This window comes from Arachis hypogaea, chromosome 5 (assembly GCF_003086295.3).
Source record: "Arachis hypogaea cultivar Tifrunner chromosome 5, arahy.Tifrunner.gnm2.J5K5, whole genome shotgun sequence".
Classification (NCBI taxonomy): domain Eukaryota; kingdom Viridiplantae; phylum Streptophyta; class Magnoliopsida; order Fabales; family Fabaceae; genus Arachis; species Arachis hypogaea.
Genome location: NC_092040.1, coordinates 113,117,126 through 113,137,065, shown reverse-complemented (window position 1 = coordinate 113,137,065; position 19,940 = coordinate 113,117,126). Strand labels below are relative to the sequence as shown.

The 19,940-nt window shown below is 31.3% G+C and overlaps 1 protein-coding gene and 1 pseudogene across 1 annotated transcript; both read left to right on the top strand.

Annotated features, from left to right (window-relative positions):
• Positions 1 to 7,651: 7,651 nt before the first annotated feature.
• On the top strand, positions 7,652 to 15,508 carry LOC112804024 (cytokinin hydroxylase-like; annotated as a pseudogene).
• A 2,390-nt stretch (positions 15,509 to 17,898) lies between these two features.
• Positions 17,899 to 19,812, top strand: LOC112804023 (putative F-box protein At5g60060). Its single transcript, XM_025847461.3, has 2 exons — positions 17,899 to 17,985; positions 18,433 to 19,812. The coding sequence occupies exon 2, from the start codon at positions 18,473 to 18,475 to the stop codon at positions 19,703 to 19,705; it is 1,233 nt and encodes a 410-aa protein (XP_025703246.1). The 5' UTR covers positions 17,899 to 17,985; positions 18,433 to 18,472; the 3' UTR covers positions 19,706 to 19,812.
• Positions 19,813 to 19,940: the final 128 nt, after the last annotated feature.

Below are 19,940 nucleotides of genomic sequence, written 5' to 3'. Positions count from 1 at the left end.
TAAAGATTTCTTTTAAAGGGTTTTGTTTGCTAAAATTATCGTTAGGTTTAAGATCTAATTCTGTTTTTAAAATAGCTTGTTTTTCATTATCAAGTAAAGCAGTTAGCTTATAGTAATCAGATTCTTCAGTTATTTCTATATCTTCTAAATAATTCATAACTTAAAGAGATTGAGATAAAGATGTACCTTTCTGGAGAATAACCTTCTTTATTTATTGCTATTTTACAATATGTGTTTTGTTCTCCAGAGGGGAGATTTGTAATTTAACTCCAGAGGGGAGTTATACTAATTTTTCTAATGACTTTGGTGGTCAGACTTCAGAATCGCCTTGGCTTCTTCCTCTTTGCCCTCCTGGCTTGTGAGTACTCCTAGCCTCCTGCTTTCTGATTTCTGATTTCTAATGCCTCTATCAAATGACTTAGCACTCTATTTATAATGGTTGGGTCTGATGGACAAATCCCATCCTTACCCTTCTTATGACGTTATTGCTTACGTCATTGAGCAATAATTCGCACCAACTACATTATTGGTGCCTTGTGACGTAAGCGCTTACATCAATTAGGCAATAATGGTGAAGGATGACTCAGACGCACTGTCTCATTCTTTTTCCATGTGGGTGGTCCCTACTTCGTTGTTACTTTCTTCGTCCATTTCTGGTGCGCACCGCTGGCACCTATGGTCTTCTTTGTCTTTTAGTAGAGTGCAAAGCCTCCGTTTTATCCCTTCTGGGAGCTTCTCCAGTAATCCAGAGAAATCGTAGAATGCTGATTCGAAATCTACTAACATTCTCATTTCCCTTGGTTCAATTTCATTCTTTTTGCTGGAGACAAGTAAAGTGTTTCTACTCTTGTAATTAATCCTTGTTCTGGATTCCTTTGTTATCTTTTGAGACCTTTCGAAGACTCTTGCTAATGAGCTAGCAAGCCTTCCATCATCATTGTAGACCATTAGATCTTGAATTTGATCTATTGGCTGGAAGTCTCCTGGGAAGACTGACATGAACACTACTTGGAATGCTGGGACTAGGCATTCTCCTTCTTCATTAAGGATTGGTTGACTGCTTGTGAATTTTAGGGATATGTCCCTTGGATTTTTGTTATCAACCATACTTTTGAATCTTTTTACTGCGTCAATGAATCCTGTAGGGAATTCGTTAATGATTTTTAAATTATCGAAGATTAAGATTGAATCAATTAACCCGTATTGGAAAAACTGATATGTGTCAGAGGGAGAGGCCTCTGGGAAAATTACCAGCTTTGTTAGCTGTTCTTTATTTACGGGATAATATCCCAAGACTGCTCTTTTATCTACAGTCCAATTTGTGATTTGGTTAAGAGTTTCTCCGAGATTGGATCTACAGACTCTTTTCTTTTCATTTATTTCAGCCCTTGTAGGAATATTTTTCATTAGTCCAGTCCTTTGGGCTTGGGCTGTTCTTTGGATTTGGACTGGAGCTTTTTCTGCTCTTTTTAAAATTTGCTCTGGATGGAGCACTTCATATTCTCTGAGGGATTCTTTTGCTTCTTCTATTGTCAAGAATCCTCCTTTGTGAATAGTTCTGGGTTGGTGAGTAAATGGGGCTGCTTTAGCCCAATCATCATAAACTCCTTTCATTGGGCCATTATAAATGACATAATATTTTTTGTCCTGAGTTGATTTTTTAATTATTTCTGCCAAAGTTTTATTTTCAGGAATTTTTTCAATTTTTGGTTGGTCCACCACGCTTAGCTGGCTGAACTCTGATGGTGTTGCCAACATTGGTATTGGAGCAGTTGTTACCTGCTGTGTTACTTTCATGGTTTCCATGGCTTTCTTAATGGATTGAATTTGAGCTTTTAGCTGCTGACAGTGATTGCACTTTTCAAGCTCTTTTTCAAGCTTCTGAATCTCTTGAATCATTGTGTTTGCAATGAACTCCATTCCCTTGTCAATGTATCTTTGTTCCGTTGGTGTAAATTTTCCTGAAATATACCTGCATAGTAGTTCCTTTGAGGAATGTTTAGAATCTAGTGATTCTTTTTCTTTGTTCAAGCTTTTTATAGCTTTCTTAGCCTTCAGACAACCAGACCAAGTCTTATCTGAAGCATCTGTTTCTATTATTAAGTAGTCATCTTCTTCTGGAATATAAAGTTCTGGGAGATTTTTACATAAGTCTTTAATCATTTGTATTTGCAAGCTATCTTCTTCTTCCCATTTCCAATTCTTTTTTAAACTTATTTTTGAGAACAAGTTTTTAGTATATTCTGTTATATTTTTTAAAAATTCTTGATCAGAAATATAATTTATGCATCCTAAAAATCTTTGTAACTGTTTTCTATCTTCCATTTTATTAGGAAATAAATCTACTTTTTCTAAAACATTTGGTTGTAGTTTTAGTTTTCCTTCCTTAGACAGTATAAGTCCAAGAAATTCTATTTCTTGTCTTGCTATTTTTGCTTTCTTTTTACTAAGAACTAATCCTTTTTCTTTACATTTTTCTAAAACAATTAATAATTTTTGAAGATGATCTTCTTTATCTTGTTTTGTAAAGACTAATATGTCATCAATGTAAACTAAAACAAATTCATTTAAATCTTTTAGATTTTCTTCCATAAACCTTTGATAAATACCTGGGGCTTGTTTTAACCCAAAAGGTAGAACGTTCCACTCATAGAGTAATACTCCTGTCGATTCTTTTGTTGGACAAGTAAAAGCAGTTAATTTCTTTGTTTCTTCGTCTAGACGGAGTTGCCAATATCCTGATTTTGCATCTAAAGATGAAAACCAAGTTGCTCCTTTGATTTTTTCTAGAATAGAATCCTTTCTTGGAAGTTTATGGGCATCTCCAATAGTTGCCTCATTCATTTTCTTATAGTTTATTACCATTCTTCTTTTTCCCCTTTTAATTTCGTTATTATTTTCAACATAGAAAGCGGGGGCTGCATGAGGGCTTTTACTTAGCCTTATTATTCCTTTATCCAAAAGATCCTTACATTCTGATGAAAATTCTTCCTTATCTCTAGCTGAATAGGGAATTCTATTTGGAACATTTATTTCTTTTGTAGAATCTTTTAATTTAATGCTTATTAATTCTCTGTTTGTATTTTTAATATCTAAAGGATTTTCAGCGCAAACTTCATTTAAAAGTTCTTCTATTTTGATTTCAAGGTTATTTTTTGGAATTTTTATCTGGAAATATAGGTTCAAATAACATTCTTCTAATATTGAAAATATTTTGAATTTTAAAATCTCGTTTATAGTAGTAGTCGGAATTTTAATAAGTTTTGCCTTTTGATTTATTGAAGAATCATATGGAGCCTTTAAGACTATATTTGTTAATTCTTGAATAAAAGGATGATATAATTTTAAGAAATTATTTCCTATAATTAAATCCATTCCGGAATTTAGCTTAAATATAGATGGAATAATAAATCTATAATTTTGAATAAATATTTCAACCATTTCTGCTTTTTGATCAATTTTATGTATCGATTTATCAGCTATTTTAATTCTCATTGGATTTTCCAACTTATTCCAGTTTAGTTTTATATTGGCGAAACATTGTGTTGCCCCTGTATCTATAAAGGCATTAATGAATTTTCCTGTTATTTTTATAGTAATAAATGTAGCACTATTACTCAGATTCTGAGTCTGTTTCTGAGACATACTCAAAAATGTATTCTAACTCATCGTCAGATTCTTCTAAAGGTTCCATAAAACAGGATTTTGCAATTTCTATTTGTTTAGTAAGATCTTTTTTATCTTTCTTTTTCGGACAATTGTTTGCATAGTGCCCTTCTTCTTGGCAGAACCAACATTTGCAATTTTCTTTTTTATTCGGACAATAGTTTTTTAGATTCTTATTTTTGTTGATACTTCTTTCCCTAAAATATCTCTTTTTTCTCCAATTTGGATAATATTTTCTTTTTCTAAAATGATATTTTCTTTTTCTTTGAAAATTTTTTCGAGGGCTATATTTTCTTAATCTTTTATCATAACCATATTTTTGAGGAATTTCCTCATTATCTTGGCAACAAATTCTGATTATGTTATTGAATCTTTTTTGAGTGGCTTCTTGCATGCAACGTTCTTTTATTTCTTCTCTTATAGCGGAGGTTGCTCCTCCAAAATTATTTTCAAGTGTCCCTTTATTTATTTCTCTTATAAATCTTCCCATAATAAATTCATTAGCGGGATATGGTAATTTTGTTATATACATATCAAGATAATGATTTTTATCTTCTTCTTTTAATTTATAATAATGAATTCTATATTCACAAATATAAGATTCTATATTACATAGATCATATATTTGAATATTCGCCAGATGATTCTTTGCATCTTGATATTCTTTGTTAGAAATTTCTTGTCCATGAATTATAATGTTTTTTCCAAAAAATTCTTTGTATAGGACTGCCCCTATATATACGATTCTATCGTATGTTGTTGTTTTTGTTTTTAATTCTTCTAAAACTTTGCTACCTATTGACAGCATATAATCTTTTACGGTTCCTATAGTGTGAAAACCCATGAAATTCCAAATATCTTCTCCCGTTAATTCATTAAATTTTGTGTTAGTATATGCTTCTAGTAAGAAAGAATTTAACCAATTTTCGAAAATTTCTTTTTCGTTCTTTTTGCAATCTAAATTGAGCATTCTTTCCTTTTCTAGTTCCTGATTTTTGGGAACATATTTTGGTGGTATTCTTGTGTATTTTGAGTCTTTGGTTATAAATCCTTTTTTAAAAGCATAGTTTTCAAAACCTGTTTCCCATTTGAATTGATTATTTCTAGATGTTTCTGCTTCATCTTTTACTTGAACTGGAATTACTGGTTCCTCATCGCTTGAGTAGTCTAAAATAATTTCTTCATTTTCAAAATTTTCTGGTTCCTTTTCTATTTGAAGACCATGTTCTATAATATTATCTTCTTGAGCCATTTTTAATTGTTTAAAAAGCATTGTAACTTCTTCTAATTTTTCGTCAATATTCATAGTTTTATGGGTGGTCTAACTTTTAGATCTTTTATATCAGTTATATTTTGAGGTTTTTCTTCTTCTTTAGAGTTTTCTTTTTGAAAATGTTTATTTAGAATTTGTTCAATTTCATTTATTATATTAGGTTCTTCTTTTTCTTTATTTTTCTGAAATTTTATGGAAACTAATATTTCTTCTAACATGTCTACAATAGTATTTAGTTGTGGATTAAAAGTGTGATGAAGATGTGGGTAATTATCTCCATGATAACATTTTTTAAAAATTTTGTGCGAAATATAAGTTTTTTCGGGTTTTTGAATTCCTTGAATAAAACTTAGGGTGAAGTTAAGATTTTGAGAAAAATCATTTTGTATTGATTTTAAGAATTCAGTATCATTACAATTAACATTAGTTAAAATCATTAGCTTTTGATCTATTAATTGTGATAAATTAGATATTTCTTTTCTTAAATCTTCTAATCTACTAAGGTTTTCCATTAGATGACGCTTTTCTTTGTTACGCTTTTTTAAAAGTGTGGCTTTATAAAAAGTGTAGTTTAAGCAAAAATCTTTTTGAAATCTGTATGGATTTTGTCCTTTTGTGATCTGTACCATAAAATTCTCCATAAAAGTTACATCATTTGAAATATTCTGATGAGTTAAATATTTTGAGTGACATGATGACTTATAGTTATATATTTCGATTGTAGCAGGATGCTGCAAAGTTTTACATTATTGGGGTTTAATTTGTTTTAATTTCACTCATCAACACTATATATATGGTGGGACTATATTTTAAATTTTTAATGTAGTAGGTAATAGAGCTTTTAGTTCACTTGTGCTTTAATTTATTATCTTGACACTCTCTGATCTCTAGATACATAAATTATTAATATGATGAATAATATAGTTAGATATATTTTATATAAGTGTAGAAAAGTTTTATTTGAGAAATGAGTTTATTTAGTTTGAAATTAAAAAATTTGTCAATATAATAGAGAATAATATTAACAGCAATTTAAAACATTTAAAATTATACTCTAAAATATTGTAATGGTTTATAAGACGACTATCGTTCAATAAATAGTAAAAAAATGTAAACAAAAATTAATAATTTAACGTTAATTTTAAACCATCACTAAATATCATAAAAAAATCACTAATAATTATTGCAGATTTATGACAATATAATTTGATACCTTTAAAGTTGTCACAAATTATTTAGCGACCACTACAAGAAAAAAGACCTATGGCCACGCTTTTTTCTTGCCACGCTTCAAAAGCGTGGCCAAAAGTGGTCAATAGCCACGCTTTTATGAGGGTGGCGATAGATTAGAGATTTGGCCACTTTTTTATTGCCACGCTTCAAAAGCGTGGCGAAAAGTATCAACAGTCACGCTTTTGTAAGGGTGGCAATTGATTAGAGAAACGACCACTCTTTTTTTTTTGCTACGCTTCAAAAGCGTGGCCATAGAGAGAAACAAGGACGTTTTGAAAGCGTGGCGACAGGGTTTCATTATGGCCACGCTTACAAAGCGTGGCCATATCCTAGTACTCTTTTGGCACGCTTTAAAAGCGTGGCCAAAAGGTTCTTTTCTGCCACGCTTCAAAAGCGTGGCCGTAGAGCAAAACAGTGACGTGTTAAAAGCGTGGCGAGAACCTAGGGGTGTTCAACAAAAACTCTAAAAATTACCAACCCCACCCCCCAAACCCCCTTCCCCCCAAACGAGTGCTAGTGTGTTACTGCTGCAGCGCTGCGCTTCCCTAACCCTAACCCCCAATTCGAAACCTAATCCAGCCTCCCTCTTCTCCAAATCTCGCCCGCTGCGCACCCACCACCCAGCCACGGAGCCAACCACCCACCGACCCACGTCCTTGAGTCTCGAGGCCGGCGGCACCCACGTCCCTCCCACCACCTCGAAGCCTTCCTCCGAAGTCCCAACGCCGAAGCCTTCCTCTTCGCAGACAGAGCAGAGATCCCCCACCGCCGGTGCACCACGAACACGAAGCCGTCGCAGGATAACGCCACTGACCCACTGACCCAACAGCCAGGATAACACCACCACCCACCCCCAAACGAACCCTAGCCCCTCTCTCCCTACTCCCTAAGTCTCACAGCCTCGCTCTCTGCACCATCCATCGCCGGTGAGAGACCTCCTCCCACTACCTCGCAGCTGCCGCCGACCTTCCTCCCATCGCTGCCCTTCCACTGCTCCCACCCAGGACCTGCTCGCGGACAAAGCAGCACACAGCCAACCACAGCCAGCGCCCAGCGCCCAGCAGCTCGGCACCACCCTTGCAAGTCGCACCCACCACCACCCTCAGGTATGTAACTTGACTGAAATTGTTGTTCTGTTTGTTGTTCCTTTCCAATTGCGTCAACTGCTTCTGGTTTGTTTTGTTTTGCTATTCTGTCGAATTAGTGAATTAATTGATTGATTTTAGCTGTTATATATTTTTACAATCCCTAAACTGTAGCCTACTTTATTTTTTCTTGCCCTAAGAAAATTTTTTCTATATATGAATTCGGTAGCTTCATTAGCAAATTTTTACAATTCCTGTTTTACTGTGCACCCACCCGCCGCCACTGCCGCTACCCCAGCACCCACCCTGTTTTACTGCTGCTGTTTGGAATGAATTTGTCTTTCCTCTGAATGTTGCTACTAGTATGCAAGGAGCTAGTAAGGCAATGGCAGCCATGAATAAGGTAGCACCTTCAATTTTATATTTTTAAGTGTTTCTTATCCTTACATAACATATATTTGTTCCTTTTTCTTTTTCTTTTCTGGATTGAACTGCAATGATTTCAGTTTGTGGAAGTCTGTGTAGTTCTTCAAGAGTGCCTTGAAATGAGAAAAAGATATGTTTTTAAAGAAGCGGTTGCTCCATGGGACAAAGAAGTTATATCTGACCCCAGTACTCCAAAGCCTAACCCACAACCATTCTTTTATGCACCTGAAGGAAAGTCTGATGTGAGTTTTTATGAAATTATTTTATACTTTTCCATCATCGAAGAGGTAGATATCCCAATTTTATCTTCTGTGATTAAATGAATGTTAATTTATTTTGTAATGCAGCACTACTTTGAAATGCAAGATGGGGTTATTCACGTATATCCAAATAAAAACTGTAAGTAATTAGTAATACACCAAGTTTCTTCTAGTGTCTGCTTTGAACTGCAGAATATAGGGAGTAGTTTCATTTAACAAGTTTCAGTTTTTTGTTCATTGCATCTGACATATTTTTAAGTGTCCCTGTCCTGTTTCACTGACTATTATTTTCTCTCAGATCTATACTGCAGCTGTATCAGCAAAAAACTGGAAATAGTATGTCCGTATTTATTGTTTTCTTTCCCCATTTGGTTTTTTGGTGTTGGGCAAGAGGGATTACAGGTTTTGGTCTCTAGTTACTGCTTTCTCATTAACTGATATTTTTACAGATGCACCTATAAAAACTTAACGATGAAAATTAATAAGTAGCACTTTTCTCAATCAAAGAAAGGAAAGGGGCTGGGGGTGGGTTCAGTTATAAAAGCCTGTTTGGCTTCCTTCAGTCATTGGAGTTGTGAATAATCTTTTTATTTTTACTTCTTTACAAAGTTAATGATTACAGTCATGATCATAATGGCAAATATGACAAATTGTGCTTGGGCAATTCATGCAACTGATATAATTAACTCCCTAAAGTTCTCCACCCCCTCCTCTTCTGCTGTAGTGGCTGTAGTGCTGTTATTAGAATTAATGCTTTCTTATTTTTAATTGTTTTTCCTGTTTTCCAGGTTCCATTGTAGGTCTAAACTTTGCTGTTTATGAGTCTTTGAAAGATTGGTTAGTTAAATCCAATCCATTTGGTCTAGTGCAAGATTCTGAGTTGAGTGTGACAACTCGCCTGGCATGTGGTGCTGCACCTGGAACTGTTGGGCAAACTGTTGCTTATCCCCTTTGAAGCACCTTTAGATTGAAGGTGTGAGTATCATTTTAGAGAAGCCAATCCATGCATGTTGTTAGAATTTTAATTATTATTTTTTTAGGTGTTACATATCATAGCCCATATTGTTAACGTGGTTTCTCAGCCTGGGAAATTGTGGAATAATTATTGATTACTAGACCATATAATATTACTCTACTTAACAACATTATCTCTTTTAATGTGATCATAAATGTTTCGAGGAAATAGAGTGTTCATGCAGATGTCTTGATTAATTTCCAACACCTAGACTACATGTGTCAGCTTTCTGTTTCACTTGGGTTTTAGGTTTTTTCAGCACTTAGATTTGTTTTACAAACCAACTGCTGCTTTCATCTGCAATATCAAATTTCCCTAATTCAGCCGAAAATTGGGGATTCTGGAGTATTACACTCTTGCTTCTTCTTGTCTTATGTTTTACTTTATCTTTTGTAACTTAAACATGTTTTTTGTTCCCTTGTTGATTTTGCTATTTCAGGGAAGCTGCAAAACATTTTGGTCCTGGTCCTGGTGTTCCTCACAGCCATACCCAGCCTTATGTACTAAGGGAAGGAAGTTTGAGAGGGCTAGAGGAAGAAAGAACAACAAAGGACTTAGTGTTTAAGTTGTATTGTTTCTGTATTTTTCTACCGTTTTTAGTTTTGGAATTTGAACTCGAAATTTATTTTGTATTTGAATATTAGTTTATTAATGTATAAAATAATTATAGCAAAAATTATATCACTAATTACTGTTTGGTTTGTCTTGCAATAAAAATTGCATACTATATTTATAGGTTTGGTAATAAAAAAGGATTGAAAATTTATATTGTGTAGTAATTAAGATCAAGTAAGGAAAAGAATTTTTTTTAATTTTAACAAGCCTTTCGCCACGCTTTTAAAGCGTGGCCGTATATCTCTCTATTGCCACGCTTTAAAAGCGTGGCCGTATCTCTCCCTATCGCCACGCTTTTGAAGTGTGGCCCTATCCCTACCTATCGCCACGCTTTAAAAGCGTGGCCGTATTTCCCACCTACAGCCACGCTTTTACAAGTGGCCGTTTGTAAAAAAGCGTGGCAAACAAAAAGCGTGGCAATAGGCTGCAAAAAGCGTGGCGATAGAGCAACCGCCACCCTTTGATAGGTCACCCTTTCAAAAGCGTGGCGGTAGCTCAAAAAGCGTGGCGAAAAGCTATCGCCACGCTTTTTTCAGCTTTTCGCCACGCTTTAAAAGCGTGGCAATAGACATGTTTTCTTGTAGTGGACGCTTTTATCGATAGTTTTCTAAAATTGTCACTAAAAACAGTAAAAAAAAACATCACAAAAAAAATGCTATTTTACTGTACTAATTAATCAATGGCTTTATATGTTACTATTGACATTTTCATTAGCATAAAATATTAAGTTCTCACATACATATATACAACAACATAACATGCCATGGTTTATTTTAACTATTTTATGCAAGAGGTGAGCAATTAATTAATCAAAGGAATCCATCATGTTGCTTCAATTTGTTTACTTTTAGTACGTATGATTTCCCTGTTTGAGTGTTTGTGGTTTCATTTTGCCGGTCAACATCTAATAATACAGCTAGCTATACCCTAATATATATTCTGTATTGTTATAATGAATCCTTATACTCAATGAATTAACAATGGATTGAAATTAAATTAAGAACTAATGACCAGTGTGACAAACAAATATTGTTTGATGATTTATCACTAGGCGGCAGGGGTATTTTATATATATATTGATGAGGAAATTTTTGGATAATCTTAAAACATATTATTTAATGCATGTATTTTAAATATTTAGGAGTTGTAAGTTTTATTCGTAAATGAATATATTAGATAATAAAAAGACAAAAGAAATAGATTTTTCACATTAAAATTAATTATTTTTTTATTGTTTCTCATTGATTGATGGGCCTAAATTTAAGGAAATCTTACAAAATAAAACCATCTTGGTATTTTTTATTGGGAAGAAAAATAAGTAAACATAAATAAATTACTTAGTTTTATTGAAATATTCAAAACACTAAAATCATGTACTCTTTGTTTTATTCTCACTAATTAATAATAATAATAGTCAAATAAAGTAATTTGGTATTAATTAATGTCGGTGTGTAAGGATAATGGGAAAAGTTAGTGTTTTTGTTAGCACTACTTTATCTTCTCTTTCCTAATAACATACAATTTTCTAAACACTTGTTTTGTTTATTATTTATGGAGAGTACTAGGTAAATAATAACCATTTTAAACAACATGAATAATTATTAATTAAATAAAAATATACTACATCTTAATTTAATGCTATTAATTAAATTTAAGATTAATTTACTTTTTTAATCCTATTAATTCACATTATTCATGCATTATTCAAAAATGTTGTTGATTATGCTTTTCCTTTATTTATATTGTCAAAATCATAGAACCTTTGACTCTATATCTTGCCGAAATACATACAATCATACATAATTCATTCTATAAATACTCAAAAAAATTGCATCAGATTTCCACAAACAAAATCTGAACCAAAAGCAACATCACATAAAGAAAGAGAGAGAAAATGAAATTTTTAGGGTTATCATTTGTTGCTCTACTCATTGGCCTTAGTCTCTTCTTGATGCTAATGATACTAATAACACTAGTTTGGTGGGTTATACCAAATCAAAAGCTTCATAAGCTTAAGAAATGTGGTTTTGAAGGTCCACCTCCAAGTTTCCCTCTTGGAAACATCAAAGACATGAAAAGAAAGAAGAGCAATATTATTATTATTACTACCACAACTATTTCTTCATCATCTTCTAATCTCTCTTATGGTAATCAACTAATCATCATCTATATATAGACATTAACCTACTTTTTTGTAAATATATAGAATAATTTTTTTATTTCAAAACATTTGTTATTTTAAAATTTATTTGGTATATTATAACGCTGTGTTTGGTTCATGCATGACATGAGATGTGATATACGTATTTCATAAATATTTTTAAAGTTGATAGTTAAGAATCGTTAGATGATTCGATAGATTTAACTAAATTGTTAACAAACAACTATTAATTATTAATTAACTTCACATGAAGATAATTGCACATGAATTTTCACCATATTTTTTAAGAATAGATGGGACACAAATGTTTTTTTTTTCTCTAAATTTATATTTTATGGATCACAAAAATCAAATATAGTCTAATAATTCAATAAATCTAAACAAAAATTACAACGAAATACATTGAGTTATGAATGTATGAGATTAATTATGTGTTGCACAGGAAAAGTGTTCATATACTGGCTTGGGACAGAACCATTTTTGTATATTGCAGAGGCAGAATTCTTGAAGAAGATGTCAAGAGAGGTCGAAGCAAAGGCATGGGGGAAACCATATTATTTTAGAAAAGATAGATACTCAATGTTTGGAGAGGGTTTGGTTATGACCGAAAGTAATCAATGGGTTCTTCATTGCCATGTTATAGCTCCAGCATTTAACCCTCTTAAGTTCAAGGTATTGTTTTCTCTTTCTTAATCCTTTCTCTAATTGCAATTAAATGAAAGGAAAGTCTTTAATTCAAAATTATGTGAAATTAATTTTTAATTAGTAAATATTAGTTAATTTTAGGATTTAAATTTATAATTTAAATTTAATGCTAAGAGTCTATGATTTAGAATTTAAATATTAGTTATCTAACATTATTTTTTCAAAAAAATGTTTTTAAAAAAAATTAATTTCTTTGATTAATATGAAATTAAAAACAATGTTTTATATGTGGTAGGCAATGGCGAATATGATGGTTGAGTCCACAAGAAAAATGATAGAAAGATGGATATCTCAAATAAATTATGGTAACCCTGAAATTGATGTGGAGAGGGAGATTATATGGAAAGAGCCGGTGAGATCATAGCAAAAGCAAGTTTTGGAATGGGAGATGAAAATGGAAAAATAGTGTTTAAAAAATTAAAAGAATTGCAAATGGTTCTCTTTAAGAGCCACCGTTTTGTGGGTTCCCTTTGGCAATTTTTTTGCTATCAAGAAAACCCTAGAGACCAAGAAAATTGGTGGAGAAATTGATAAGCTCTTAATCACTATTATAAATGAAAGGATGCAAAGTGGAAAATCTAAAGAAGATTTGTTGGGTCATTTGTTGCAAGAAAATCATCAAGTGGTAAATGGAGAGGAAAAAAATAAATTCTCAATGAGAGAATTGATTGATGAGTGTAAGACATTTTTCATTAGTGGCTATGAAATCACATCACTTTCCATAATTTGGAGTTTGCTCCTTTTAGCCATGCATGAAGATTGGCAAAACCAATTGAGAGATGAAATCAAAGAAGTCATGGGCAATAATGGAGACTTTGGTGTTAATGTCAACTTGCTTAATGGTTTGAAAAAGGTAACTACTATAATAATATATAATTAATGGTTAAATGATTAATTAATAGTTTAATTACTCAATAATTTTACTAAATTTATAATTAAATTTTTATATTTTTTAAATGGATCTTTATATTATTTTTAATTTAATAATTAGATTCTTTTTACGTCAAAAATATTAAAATATTTCTATCAAAAAAATATATAACCAAAGATTTAATTAGATTTTTAATTGTGGATACATTTAATTTGCGAAAAAATAGTCAATTAACTCTAACATTTTTTATATTAGAAAATATCTAATTACAAAATTAAAAAGCTGTTGTAGGAACTTAATTGAAAGACAAAAAATATAAAATCTAATTATAAATTTAATGAAATTATAGAGACTAATAGAATAATTAAATTTTAATCAAATTCTATTAATATACACTAATATCAAAATCTCATTATTAGAATTTTGATACCTAATTTTTTTAATATTTAAATTTACTAAAATCTAATTAAAATTTGATTGTGATGAGTTGATTCTTGTACTAAAACAACAAATTATTTAAAGCGTTCATTTTTATTTAATTTGTTCACAAGAATTAGAACCTTAAGAATTTATTTAAGATTTTTATTTTTTAGTAAGAGTACCTAAAAAAAAGTACATAGTATATAAGGTGTAATAACTCAACAAATATTTTTTAAGGGGGAATTTTTATTCTCTCCAACAAAAAAAATGTTACCTAGATTATTTCTTTATCAATAATAGATTTACCATTGTAATTTTTTTTATGTACTCTTACTAAAAAATAATTATAATAATAAACCTATTATTAATAAAAAAATAATCTAAGTAACAAAGATTAAACGTGTGTGCTCATGTGCTAGTTTATTTATTTAATTTGTTCGTACGACTCTTTATTAATGTCTATACGCACATTATTAGATACTTAATAAACGAGGACACAGATTCTCATCTCTGACTAGAGTCCGAATCTATGTTTAAGAAAAAGTATACGAAACTAACACTAAATCAGTTAAGAATAAAACAACTTAATTAATTATAAATATAATAATTAGTTTTATTTATTTATGATTTAAAATATTAGTTATTAAATGTTTACCATATTTAAATTAGGAGGTTATTAAATGTATCATTATAATGTGAATTACGAAAACTTATTCAATTAGTTTCTGTTTTTTATCATTTTTTTAAATGTTTAAAACATGATAAATAAAAAAATAGATTTAAAATTATCCAATTTACAAAAAAAATAAACATTCTAATGCCTAATATAAACACTATCTATGTAAAAATTTTAAATTCATTCAGAGATATTTGACTGATTTTTAGTTAGAACTATCTTAATTCCTAGCATTATTGTATATTTAATTATTTATATAAAATAAGATACTGTAGATAAAAAGTGCTACGACTTTTGTTATTTTCTTTTCCAGTTTACACTGTCTTCAAAAGTCAAAACTTTCAAGTTTCACCATTCTTTTTTTTTTTTTTTGTCTTCATGGACCTTGTCTCATATTGCCACTTGTGGTTTGATTTGGGGTTTGACTTTTGAATAATGAGATATTAGTTTTGTTGTTTTGTCTTAATTTATTAGTTTATACTCCTTGCATCATGTAAACCCGCCCAAAAATAAAGTTGGAAATCTATATTTTTTATATAATTTAAAATTAAAAATAAAAAGTATATTTTTTAGGTAAACTAATGATGAAAAATAATTTTTATATTCATGTTGATCATATATTATTATGAATTTAATTTTAATGCACTGTTAATATAAAATGAGAAGACACCACCTCCAACTCAAAATCTTAAAGTGTCAAGTAAATCAGTCTCTCATCTTATAAATTCCTCACTCTTCTTTACTTTTTTTGATGTGGGACTAATTTCAACACTTCTCACACTTGCAACACTAGCAGATTGATCTTATAGCCATGTACTGCGACGCGACGCTACGGAGAAGCGACGCGAATGAGTTCAAACCGGAGAGGTTCATGGACGATGAGAACCACGGATGCAACCACCAAATGGGGTACTTGCCATTTGGATTCGTAGGGAGAATGTGTGTTGGTAGGAACTTGTCATTCATGGAGTATAAGATTGTGTTAACTCGACTCCTATCTAGATTTAGATTTAAAGTTTCTTCTAGTTATCACCATTCTCCAACTATCATGCTATCACTTGGGCCTATTCATAGAATTTCTCTCATTGTTCAACCTCTTTAGAAGTGTATGGATCAATTTATGAACATATGCATGATTGATTTTAATAGTAAGATATATAATAATTTATGTGTTTTTTATTATAAATAATTGATTTTATATTACTAGTTAAATATATGCTTTAGTTTAGGATTAACAATATATACCCTATCTACTTGTGAGTACCCAGTTCTATTGGGTATAGTATATTGTGGGGTAGGTAGAATGCAGGTTTAGAGTATATTTTATCCTATTCTATTTGAACTCTATGACTTTTTTCTTGTAAAAGCTCAAAGTATACCACTAAACTAATTATTTAAATTATTAATTTAGAATATATTTGTTATTTAAATAATAATGTTGCAAGAATTTAAAGTTAAAAGAAGAATGACAAAATATTTATCTTTGCTTGTGTTATCTTAATTTTATTAAGAACTTGATGATCATGTTATTTATAATTTTATGTTGAATTTTTTAATTTTTTAAATTTTAATTTAAATTTAAATTTTTTATTTGTTATTTTATTAATATGTATGAAATATAAAATGATTGAATTTTATATTTGTTTAAAAAAATTTGATTTTTCTGCGGATAGGATATAGTTAAGAACTTTATTAGGGTGCGGGTAGGGTTAAGGTTTAGAGATTCTCAATCTGTGGGTAGAATAGAGTTGAAGTTTAAGAAAGTTTTCAATCCGTAGATAAGATTAGGATAGAGTTCAAACCTTACCCTACTCATTGTCAACTCTACTTCATTATATGGATCACAATAATATTGATTATTTTGTTTTAATTAAGTACATTGCATTAAACTTCTTCAAAGTCAGAATGATACATATACATTTGGATTTTTTTTTAAATTAAAGGAAAGATAAATTAGTATCATATGATTATTATGGAGGTGAAAAGAAAATATAAGAATGTTGAAGTGCAATATCATCTAAATAGTATAAATAGAATAAGGGTATAATTTTAGGAAAAATCAGTGTAACTTTTCTAAAATCTAAATCTAAATCTATAACTTCATTTATATTAGTGAGTGACAAAACGGAAAAGTGCAAGGGATAGAGTGCAAATTCAAAAAGAAGGAAAACCGCAATAAATGAGGTGCCGCAAGTAGAAACTTAGAAGGTAGAACTTAAAAGAGATGAATGTTTACATTATCTTTTGGGAAAAATTTGCAATACGATTCAATTCAATTAAGCCGTAATTAGAAAAACTAAAGGTCATCCTTTATGTTTGGTGCGTGTGGAACATACATATATCTTTGTACACAAATTATTAATATAACATATAAAATTCATATAATAATAAAGCATATTTACTAGCTAGTACATGGAATTATTGTATGTAGATATACAAATCACATGGATTCAATAATAATTAATAAACTTCGTGAAATTTTGGGTATATATTATTGCATGCTCCACGTGGGAGTTCCTTTCGTATGTCAAGTGTCAACTACTAATTTCTTTTGTTGTTGGAAGATTAATAATAATTAATAAGCATTCATTTGACTGCATGCGAGAATTTTATATTTTCTCATCTTTGGCATCATGGAGCGAGTCGGATAACTATGGGAGTGGAAAATTTAATTGAAAAATATTATATATATATATATATATATTATTTTTTGAATTAAAATAATTGATAAAAAATAAAAAAAGATAAAATATTTTTTTTTCTATGCCTTAAAAAAATGTACAAGTTAATAAATTTTTGCGGTGTCCCTTTTCTCTCACTTCAAGAAATACGTACATACGAATTCGTATTATCCTGTTAGGGGAATAAACAAAAATAGAAATAGAAAAATAAAATTTAAAAAAAATATTAAAAAAACAATATTTTTTTCGAATAAAGTAAATAATAAATTAAAAAAATTTTAATTTTAATATTTTAATTTTAAATTAATTAAATTTATTTATATTTAATAAATGTGAAATGTAGTCCATTATTTAAATTGTTGATAATTTCTGTTGTTTATCTAATAAAATTTAGTTGAGTAAACTGATGGGACTTTTTGCCGACTACCCTAACAAGCATGGTTTAGGCTTTCGGACATGGTTATTGAGGCCCAGTTAATCATTGGGCTTATGGGATAATGGTTTATCTTTTAGATAGGTTGGGAGGATCAAGATGGGTTTAGGTTTTGGGTGAGTTGTCTTGTTGGGCTTATAACCCATGACCAAAAAAAAAAGATTTGAAGAGCGTTGATGTTGGACTCAAGCGCAGCATGAAGAGCGAATCGCATGATTGAACTTCGGGTCGGGGGTTACGGGTAGGGTTGGGGGTTTGGTTTTCTGCTTTGGGTCTGGGCCAGTTTTTGGTCTGCGTACCTGACTAGAAAAAAAAAAGTCTACCTTCAATTTCTTAAAATACTACTTTTACAAGCTTAAATTTTAAATCAATGTTATGAGAAAAGCCCGCGCATAACACCCCCACCCAGCAGAAAACCCAAATCTGAACATGCATATCATGTATTATTGATGATTCTGCTGAATTGTGAGATATTAATGTTTTGATTCTTTATTTGAATTCAGTCCGTTCATATTGAATTAATTCTGTTGAGATTGAGTTATAAATTCAATTGTTTAACTTATTAATTTTGCTGAGATTGATTTTTAAATCCAACATGTTGTGTTTCTTTTGGTGAATTCTTGTTTTGCTGTTATTGATTTAAAATAAAAACATTGCCACAATTCTGCATTGGATTTCCTATATGGCTTCATATGATTTGGTTGAATTATGCTTATGATTCTTAGGTTGGATACATGATTTGGTTGAATTATGCTTATGATTCTTCGGTGCAGCACAGAGTGACTTTTTTCTAGGGCTTGGTTCTGACGATTGCTATGAATCCTTTTTTCGTGTTTGTAGTTTTATATGTTGGTGAGAGTGAATTGACGTTTATTTTCTACGAATTTTCAAATTCTGACTTTTTTTTTTCAGATCTGACTCTTTGTAACTCAACATAGCTCGAGTCAGAGACATGGACGAGATTAATCGATGGGCAGACATTGACAAAGATTTGTTGAAAGAAATTTCAAAACGGTTCCATGCCTACGATGATTACCTCCAGCTTCGATTGGTTTGCAAAGAGTGGAGCTTGAAACTTCCAAAGATTCCCAATGGAAACAAAATTCCGTGGTTATTGTTACCTGACGAAACTGTCAAGAATCATTCCTATGAAGACGAGGAGATTTATCATCTCATGCAATTAGCTGCTGCAGATGATGAAACTCTTGATACTTGCGTCCTTGAAGAGAAAGATATTTACCATATCATGCTGCCAGAGATGCAGTCGGACAACAAGTTCATCCGCGGTTCTGGTCATGGATGGTTGATTGTCCAATCCATATCTGATGGCACTATGCAAATGTTAAATCCATTTACAAATCGTAGTTTGGATCTTCCTCCAGTCTCAACTTTACCCGATATAATTGATTACAAGCCTGATAATCATGGGGATGAATACACACTGTGGGATTTTCGTGACATTAGGGTCACCGGGGATAGAGATAGCGTGCATAGATTCGAAGTTTATAAGGTTATTATAAACTCATCTCCTGAGCATGACATTGAAAATTTTATGGCGGTGGTGATATTCGGACCTAACCAGAGGCTGGCCTTTTACAAGCCTGGCAATATGAGATGGGTAGAATTTCCAACCAGAGATAAGAGGTTTGAGGACGTAATATTTTTCCAAGAAAAGATATATGCCATAAACAATGACGGGCAGCTATATGAATTTGATACAAAGATAAGAGCAGGGCTTAAGGGAGGAATCCATGAAACCAGACCTCCATCCGAAATTCCCGTAGGCCCTCACGAGCCTAAATGTCTTATTGGGTGCGCCAATGGAAGCTTATTGATGTTGGTAAGATATCTTCGCCATCCCTTCTTGAGGAGAATACGCAGGGATTTTGAAACTTACAAATTCGATATCTATGAGTTAAAAAGAAACAGAAAAGAGTGGTCAACATTAGATAATTTAGGTAACTATATACTAGTGATTGGCTTTAATTCTTCTGTTCAAATTCCTGTGCCTTTTCTAAGCAAAGGAAACCAGATTTGGTTTACAGATAACCAAACAGCGATGCAATCATCATTTTACGATCCTGTTTTTCAAGATATCGGCATCTTCGACTTGGACCATGGAAATTTCCAGAGAGTATTGTTAGAAGTGAAGTTCTTTTGTCCTCCTGTTTGGTTGTTACCCTAATTCATACTCCTTAAGCTTTTGTCAGTGTACTTTAATCTTTTCATATTTCAAGTCTTTTAATTTGTTTAAACAATTTGTTATATATCCTTGAATATTAGTTCTTCCAATTCTAACCGTACCGTACCATTCTCCCTGTATGGTGAATACATATTTCCAAATTATTATTTAATTTGTACTAATGCTAGAATCATCGGTCAAAATATGTAAGTAAATGATCTGTTAAAAATGTCTCTAA